At 39.5% G+C, this 9,193-nt stretch overlaps 1 protein-coding gene across 4 annotated transcripts; it reads left to right on the top strand.

The window, feature by feature from the left end:
- The first annotated feature begins 736 nt into the window (after nucleotides 1-736).
- Nucleotides 737-5,120, top strand: LOC107788815 (ATG8-interacting protein 1). Of its 4 annotated transcripts, none has more exons than XM_016610544.2 (5): nucleotides 737-1,030; nucleotides 2,094-2,430; nucleotides 2,503-2,912; nucleotides 4,545-4,678; nucleotides 4,747-5,120. In XM_016610544.2, exons 1-4 carry the CDS (start codon nucleotides 752-754, stop codon nucleotides 4,647-4,649), a joined length of 1,131 nt encoding a protein of 376 aa, XP_016466030.2. In that variant the 5' UTR covers nucleotides 737-751; the 3' UTR covers nucleotides 4,650-4,678; nucleotides 4,747-5,120. The 4 variants fall into 4 exon arrangements, with proteins under 4 accessions (XP_016466030.2, XP_016466028.2, XP_016466031.2 ...); XM_016610545.2 differs by having other exon boundaries at nucleotides 798-1,030; nucleotides 2,069-2,430; XM_016610542.2 differs by having other exon boundaries at nucleotides 2,094-2,912.
- Nucleotides 5,121-9,193: the final 4,073 nt, after the last annotated feature.

The raw sequence follows: 9,193 nt of genomic DNA, 5'->3' as shown, positions 1-9,193 counted from the left end.
TGTTTCCCAATTATTCGTGTATTTTAATCTGCTACAATTAATTATTTTATCATAATTATACTTATACATACATTTATTTATTGTTATAAGTAACTTAACTTGATGGTGTAATTAATAAAATAATTATATACGGTAGTTAAATTGTATTGAATTTGAGTTCCAATTAATGTGTCAACTTGTATTGATGTCGTATTTCCTATTAAATGTTCCTCTTATGCTATAGTATAGTGCCAAAAGTTATTCAAACAACCTTTAGATTTTTTCTTTCTGAATTTGGCACAAACTAAAAACTTTCACTTTACCTTGTCATTCGTTAGAATTTGCAAATAAGAATGTTTTCACAAACTTAACAAATAAAATAGTTCTTGGTATTCGCCATTGTTCATGTAAGTTGACATATAAATGATATGTCCAATTTATGAGTAACGTAAAAAAAAAATATATTACACATATTATTCTATGTCGATAAATGTGAATAAGATTTGTATTTTTTTAATTAAAGATTTTAGGTACAAGTCTTGTAAATAAAAAAAGTCCTAACAGATAATTTTTTAATGGGTCTTACCTATACGAATCCGAATTAATCGTGACTTTGTATTACAATTTTTTTTTTGTTGTTGTCAATTTTGGCAAAATTAAGAAAAAAAGATTAGAGCTCGTGAATAACCTTTTCCCAACTCAACACAAACGCCACTGCACGTAACAACACTTCTCCACTCCTACAAGCAACCACAAAAACCGGGAACCACCCATGCACTCCACCCGGGCCCACAAAATCTGGCCCATTGAATCCACCAAACGACGCCGTTTGCATGCCACAGTGGGTAGAAGTAAAACCGCTATCCTCAAGCAAGTCATTAACACTACAGCGTTACCGGTTTTCCCGGTTTTTTATCTCTTCACCCAAAAATCTTCACTATATAAACCATTCTCTCTCTTCGCTCGTTCCTCGAGACAGTTTTCAATCATTCTCGCCGGAGCTCAGACGTTATCTTCACCGATCTCACATCTCTCTTCGTCTTTTGATTCTGTAAGTATTCCGAATTTCACCTCCGGTTTTAGTTTTTTGATTTAACGCTTTTTCTTTTCTCCACTCGATTTGTTGATCGGATTATTTGATCGTTGTGACTTAATCCTTAATCTGATTTAGCTTTATTCGGTATTTTAACAAGTTGCGTGGGTTCAGCTTTCGGATCTGTATATGTGCTTCTGCTATCGGCTGAAAGCTTGTATATTGTATTTCTTCTCTGTTTATCCGATTCAGTATCCGTGACTGTCGCTGTTGTTTAGTTGCTTGTGATTCTATCTCTGTTGTGTAAAATTCATACGCTTTTTCCCATAATTAGAAATTTGTTAGGGTTTGGAAAAGCACATCCATAAATTAAAAAATGTAGACAGAGGGCTCTGCTAGTGAAAGTTGGAAAGTGATAAAATTTTCTTCAAGTTCCTCTCTTGATTGTGTTGGCAGTTTGCATGTTCCAAAGGTACGAGATATGGTTCCGTCTGGACTGAATATGACTTCAGAGTTATCAAGCAACTTCCATAAGACTAGAAGATGTAATAGGTTTAAAACCTTGTGGTTTGATATTCTCAATGTTGCAAGTGCATGTGTTTATGAGATTTTGCAGTTCCACTGCTTAGAAAACAGGGGTGGAACCACATGCAATAAAGGGAATTCAATTTGTTGGAAAGTTATATGCGTAATGAGGATAAAAACTATTAATATTATTTTATAGATTTTTAAAAAAATGAATCCCCTTAACATAAGAGAAATATAAGTTCAGATCCCGTATGTCGCGTTTTTATACTTTCTTGAATTTCCTTGTTAGAATTCCTTGCTCCGCTTCTCTGTAAAGAGTTACTTGATGTCGTACTTTCTAATTTCATCACATTTTTTTTGGTACCAGAAATTTGTAGAAAAATGTCTTAAGAATTTACAAAATTTATCATATGTGCCCTCATTATTTCTTAATTATTTTCTGTACTTCCTTTGGAATACATTTGTTATTCAAAGTGCGCGATGCTTTTTAGCTCTTAAGCTCTGACTTCTATTTGTTTTCTTTTTAAGTTTCTTTTGTTTCAATTTCCGAAAGATGGCTAGCAATGAGGAAGGGGAGGAAACTGCTCCTCGTGGAAATGAGTGGGAAGTTGTGTCACTTACACAATCAGCATATGCTGCTGCCCCTGGTCCAAAGCAGGTTGACCCGAATGATGATAATAATAGTAGTGCAGAGTATGTAGCCGAGACTTCCCAGGCAATGTTTATGTCTGGTCACTTTGTCTTTCCACCAAGCCAGCATGAGAATTTGCCGTTGGAACCCGATGTTAATGAGATCCGTGATGAACAGGGAGGTGAAGATGCTGCTCCAGAACTTGTTGCTGATGAAGGGGGTAAATCAGATATTTATGAAGGAAGTACAAAAACTAAAGGTGTGAGCACTCCGGGATCTCATGGTATTCAATTTATTGATGAAAAGGGTAACCTGTTATTTATTGGTGCAGAATTTGAAGAAGATGCTGCCCTGCAAGGCTTAAGTTTGGTAGACAAAGAGCAGAGTTTCCTTGGTACTGCTAAATATTGTTCATACCAGAGTGAAGAACCCATGGATCTCTCAGCAACAACAGAGGAAACCAACGTGCATGCAGAACCAGTTGAACTCTTCTACCAGGGCTTAGACTCAGGCATCTCAAATTTGCCAAAGGCTAAAGATGATGATGATACAGCTAACCTTCCTTGTCAAGCATGGTGGAAAAGAGGGGCTGCTTCCCTTGTGGCCCATGCGAAAGACGCAAATGCATTCTGGTCTATTTTCATTGCTGCTGCTGTTATGGGCCTTGTGATTATTGGGCAGACGTGGCAGCAAGAAAGGTGGCAGGTGTTGCAAACGAAGTGGCAGGTTGTCCATGGTGAGGTGAGTTGTTGCTGTTTATTGAGGAATAATTGAAATTTTTATCCCTGTTGAGTTGAATATTCCAACTTTTGGTCTGAAATCTGAAATTGCTTGTGAAGAAAATGCAGAAAACCCATCTAGAGTCACTTTGTTATAACTTTACCCACCAGCTACCGTATTACAATACCTTCTGAAGAGGAGTACCTGCGTAATTGCAATACTTGCCAATTGTCTGAAAAAAATAAAATCCAGGGAACTTTCTAGCAAACAAAATATTCTGATTGAGATAACTAAAAGAAGAAACACAAGATTGACCCAAAATAGCTGGATTTAAATAAGATCCAAGTATCCAACTGATAAAGATGTCTTCACCTAGGCTTCAGCTTAGTCAACATTCTCAAATGAGCTTACTAGATTTCTTCCCTCCTCCCTCCTCAAGCATTCAGTCGTATCTCCTTTTTCTTATATGTTGGCCTATACTTGCTCACACCTTTTTCTGAGATGGGACTAGTTGTTAATGTTGAATGCGATTTACAGGACTGTATTGTTTGCCAGTCTATACGTGTATATTTATAACGCCCACAACAGCCTATCTTGAAAATTAACGTTCTCCCTTCTGGTTCTGATGATACCTGCACTGGTCTTTGTTTCATTTGTTATGTAAAAAGAACTACTTTTGAAATGGATAGTATGGTGGCAACTCTTGTTTTTATGTAAAAAAAACTTTTATGGAGCACATCCTTCTCTCCTTTTCAGAGGGGAATCTCACTATTCTCTCGTGACCTACTCTTGGCAAAAATACAGTTGCTAATTTTTTCTCTTGGTGGATCCAGTCTATAAAGATCTGGTTGAATGGCTCGGAAGAGTATGATCTTTGCCCTACATAAATAAACTACTTTGCAGTTCTTATAGTTGATTCCAGCGGAGACAAAAATTGCTAGGTGATTTCTTCCCATCTGCCTAAGCCTTGGTAGGCAAAGCTACCTGGTGCGTGCCTGTATTGGTTGGTGGGAGGTAGTAGGTACTCCGTGGAATAGTTGAGGTGTGCGCAAGCTATCCTGGACACCACCGTTATCCAAAAAATCAAAAATAATAAAAGGATCAACGATTCATAATAGTTTCACCAACTCCAATGCCCTATATGGAATGACAAAATTACTTTTAACACAGCTCGCAGTATGTTGTTTCTGAATATGGTTCTGTCTTGAGTCTGGAAATTCATGTGTGCTAGAATAAGTGAACCTGAATCAGTGAATCTGCAGAAGGTCTTTCGACTTTTATTAATCTTCACCCCTTGTCCTATGTTTGATTCTGCTTTCGGGATCTCCATTGTTGGTTCTGGGAGGATAAAAGCTTACGCTTGCTGCTTTCTTTGGTCTAATCAATAGTAGCTTTTATAATCAAATTCGAGAGACTTCAATCACACAAACAGCTAAGTGATAAACCGGGATTTCCAGGGTTACAAAACCTTTCACTTATCGTGGTATAGTAGAATATTGAACTCTGAAAGTCATCCACATACGTTGTTAGTTCCGCTTATGTTTCTTGTCGTCAGATCAATCATCTTGGCTCTCAGAAATGCTAATTCCACTCCTACCTTTACTCCGTTTAGTTGCATTCTTGGTCCACTGATCTGTATTTCAATGTTGACAGAGGATTGGCAGGATGTTTGGTCCACTATCTCGACTGAAAGATGTGATTGTTGGGGGTGATCGCCGTGGTACCTTTATCAGAGGGAGTGCACCAGCTCAACTTTAAGATGATGATGACGAAAATGAGTGAATGAGGTAAGTCTTGTGTGCTTGGCTTGCGAGGTTTTGCTTTTTGGTGTGCTGATTTACTTGCTTTTGACCAGGGCCTAATGCGAATATCTTATGGTTTGATGGGGTTGTATAAGCATGCACCTGGGAGTCTTGATTGTTGGGTTATATTCGGGAAGTTGCTGCAGCCCTCTTGTAATGTTGATTTCCACGCTTGGCACTGTGCAGCTTAGAATTTAGCTACGTTCTGAAAACTAGTCTCCAGAACTTTATATGTTATACAATTGTTCTCCAAAGGTTTAAGTTGTCTACTGTCTAGTTTTGCTCTTTTGAAGATTTCAAAAGAGTTCACTGTATTATTTTCATAATCTAATTTTTGAGAAGGGTTAGAATTGTACTGTCTTGTACATATCTGGTGTTAGATGGATCGTTGAATTTTACGTATAAAGTTTGCTGGAATAGCTTCTGCTTACAATTACAGTCTTTATGAGTCCATGAGTGATTTGTTAAAGGGAGGGGAATCTGTTTTATGTTCGGCTTTATTGTGTTTAACTAGTAACAGCTGCATTCGCATCTCCCATCTTTCATTTTTCTCTCCAGCTCTTCCTTTTCTGAAATTTTTGCTTGTGTTAGGTTATAAAGTTTAAATAACATTTGCCCAGTGGACGGCTGCTGTTATCTTGATTAAAAATTCATTGCAGTAAACCTCGTAAATTTGCAGCGTTTGGTCTTTCCTTTTCCGAGGTCCTATCTTAAATTGGATTTTTCGCCTCACCAAATGAAACCTTCATAAGTGGCGTCTCATAAACGATAAATTGTAAGAGCATGGTTCTTTTTCTATTTTCAGGCAAAAACGATCCTGTTCGAAATTAATTACAAATGTGAGAATTTGAGTTTGTAATGTTAACTTTATTGTCTCTGTGTCACATCCGCTAAGTTAAAAGGGCCAGCAAACCAATACGAAAAAGAAATCAGAGGAAAAAAAGGCAATAGCTATACCTACAATTTTTCCTACATAAAACACAACACTCGTTCTATAGCTATAACTACAATTTTTCCTACATAAAACACAACACTCGTTCTATTGGATTATCAAGAAGTTTCCAACTAACTTTGGGTCCAAGTGGGGGAATTTTGTGCCAATTCTTATGTTATGTGATTGTATAATACGAGCAAATAAAGTTGTATATAGTCAAAATCGGTTTCGACCTTCGTATGATTAGTCAATATTGGAACATAATGGACTGAAGGTCATCTTCATAATATCTAGATGAGATCTGAATCCAGGTTACCAAGCTCAGATTTCTAGGACCGATCAAATACCGAGCTCGAAGTCATTACCGAGCTCGAGTCCAAATCGAACTATGAAGTGAAGCGGTGTCATCGAGTTTAAGAGCCAGAGACCGACCAATATCAAGCCTGATTCGATACCGAGCCCCGAGTCAATATTAAGCTCGAGTCAATATCGAGCTCGAGTTAATATCGAGCTCTAAATCTGGAAATCGATCAATACGAAATCTGACCAAGATCGAGCCAAGAGACAAGAGCCGTTACAGCTGCACTAAGGGAGAGAATCTCGGCGGGAATGAGGGAAAAGCTAATCTATCATGGGATCTCCACTATGTAATTTTAATTATATCTAAAGTAGGATTCCTCCACTATAAGAGGGATAGCTACTATTTCTGTAAGGCATCCATCATTAAGGCATTCATACACTCTCATATTATTGATATTCACAGATAAAAACATACTAATATTCATAGAGAGATTATCCTTTTTTGGGTTTTGTATATTGATTCGTCTTGCTATAAATCGTTTTCCACTCAGTTTGGTTTGTATTTCATTCTTTATACAGTCAATACTCAATATATTTCTACTTATTTTCCGATTTGTGCCAAGTTACACCACGTATCCTTAGAACTACGTATAAATTCAACTCTATCCGTTTTTCGGGTAAACAGTTTGGCGCCCACCGTGGGGCTAAGGATAACAGTGCTTATTTGGTACGAATCTCTGCAAAACACACTATTTTACACTTGCTTTCGGAAGTATCTTTGATTTCAGGTTGAAAACGACGAATTCTCAATTAGTGGCCCTACCAATCGACAACGAAGTTGGCCTTCAAGATGAGAACAACAACTTAACCCCCGGGGGTGGAAGGCCACTCGTCGATCCCGTTGGAGCTCGGGTCGAAAAGCCAATAGACGTTAATTCACATGCGGCCATCGAGGCAAACCAACGTTCCGACCCTGAAAATAGCATTCATGGTGGAACTCAGTCTGTAGCTCGAAATACCCAAAACGCTGAGGAAAACAGAATCAGCTTGCGTATGATTTTCGAGATGTTGCAAACTCAACAAGTAGCAATAGCTCAATTGCAGAGCCAAACCCAGGCACCGACCATACTCGAGCCCAGTCTACCCCAAGAAGTCACCCACAAAACAGGGCCAGCTATAGTAAGGTCAAATGAGCAAGAATCGGGGACTAATCCCGAAATTGTTAAGATGTTCGAAGAACTGACAAAATGAATAGAGTCAGGAGAAAGGAGGATCGAAGCAAACGACAAAAAAGTGGAAACGTATAACTCCAGGGTTGATCAGATCCCAGGGGCACCGCCGATATTAAGGGCTTAGATTCCAAAAAATTTGTACAAAAGCCTTCCCTCCCGAGCGCGGCTCCTAAACCGATCCCAAAGAAATTTCGCATGCCCGAAATTCCTAAATATAATGGAACGACCGACCCCAACGAATATGTCACTTCTTACACATGTGCCACTAAAGGGAGCGATCTAGAGGACGATGAGATCGAATCTGTATTATTGAAAATATTCGGTGAAACCCTGTCAAAGGGAGCAATGATATGGTATCATAATTTACCGTCTAACTCTATCGATTCTTTTGCTATGCTTGCAGATTCTTTCGTAAAAGTACACGCCGGAGCCATAAAGGTCGAGACCAGGAAGTCAGACCTTTTCAAGATAAGGCAGAAGGACAACGAGATGCTAAGAGAGTTCGCATTTCGTTTCCAAACGGAACGAATGGATCTACCACCGGTCAATGACGATTGGGATGTACAAGCTTTCACTCAAGGACTGAACGAGCGGATCTCGATGGCTTCACGACAGTTAAAGCAAAATTTGATCGAGTACCCGGCTGTTACTTGGGTCGATGTACACAATCGATATCAATCGAAGATCAGAGTTGAAGACGACCAGTTGGGGTCTAGGTCCGTTATTAAAAGGGATATCGACTGAGAACCAAGGTCAAACAAGGATTGATATCGGCCGTATAACGGAGATCATAAGGGTAGAGAACCTTTACGCAACCCTGTACGAGGCGAAAGAAGAAATGATCGAGGCCAAGGGTCTTGGGGGCTGATGAACAGGAATGGGTTTGACAAGCATACCGAACCTAAGGAAGCACCACGGTTATCAGAGTATAACTTCAGCATCGATGCATCCGCCATCGTGTCGGCTATCGGACACATCAAAGATACTAAATGACCTCAACCTCTGCAGACCAATCCTACCCAGAGGAATCCCAATCAAATGTGTGAATATAATGGCACTCATGGCCACAGAACGGAAGATTGCAAGCAACTGAGAGAGGAGGTAGACCGGTTATTCAATAAAGGGCACCTTTGAGAATTTTTAAGTGACAGGGCCAAAAATCATTTCAAAAACAAGGATTTCAGTAGACAAAACAAACAAGAAGAGCCACAACACATCATCCACATGATCATGGGTGGGATCGATACTCCCCAGGGGCTGGTACTTAAACACACTAATATGTCGATTGTAAGAGAAAATCGATCCCACACTCAGGATTACACCCCTGAAGGAACCTTGTCCTTTAATAACGAAGACGCGGAAGGAATCATGCAACCACATAACGATGCACTGGTAATATCTATACTTATGAATAAAACTCAAGTTAAACGTGTGTTAATTGATCCAGGTAGTTCGGCCAACATCATTCGATCGAGGGTCGTAGAGCAACTCGGTCTACAGGACCAGGTCGTGCCCGCAACCTTGGTACTAAACGGATTCAATATGGCATGTGAAACTACTAAGGACGAAATAATCCTGCCAGTTAACATGGACGGGACCATCCAAGAAACGAAGTTCCACGTGATTGAAGGCGATATGAGATACAATGCCCTGTTCGGAAGACCGTGGATCCACAGTATGAGGGTTGTACCCTCGACCCTCCACCAGGTTTTGAAGTTCCCAACATCGAAGGGAATCAAAACGGTCTACGGGGAGCAACCAGCCGCAAAAAAAATATTTGTCGTCGATGAAGTGATTCCGATATCATCATTATCATCAGCAAAATGATCGAGTTCGAAGGAGGAACAGAATACCTAATAGCAATTACAAATGTCAGCTTCGACCCAATTAGAGAATCAGAAGACTGACGAAGATGATGAACATGGGGTCCCTCGATCCTTCATGGTCCCTGATGATTCCGACACTACCTAATCAATGGTCGAAGAATTGGAGCAAGTCATACTAGTCGAATATCTGCCCGAACGGAAGGTAAAC

The sequence above is a fragment of the Nicotiana tabacum genome, chromosome 19 (genome assembly GCF_000715075.1).
Source record: "Nicotiana tabacum cultivar K326 chromosome 19, ASM71507v2, whole genome shotgun sequence".
NCBI lineage: Eukaryota > Viridiplantae > Streptophyta > Magnoliopsida > Solanales > Solanaceae > Nicotiana > Nicotiana tabacum.
Note: the sequence above shows the minus strand (reverse complement) of the source record. Positions and strands in the feature narration are given on the sequence as shown.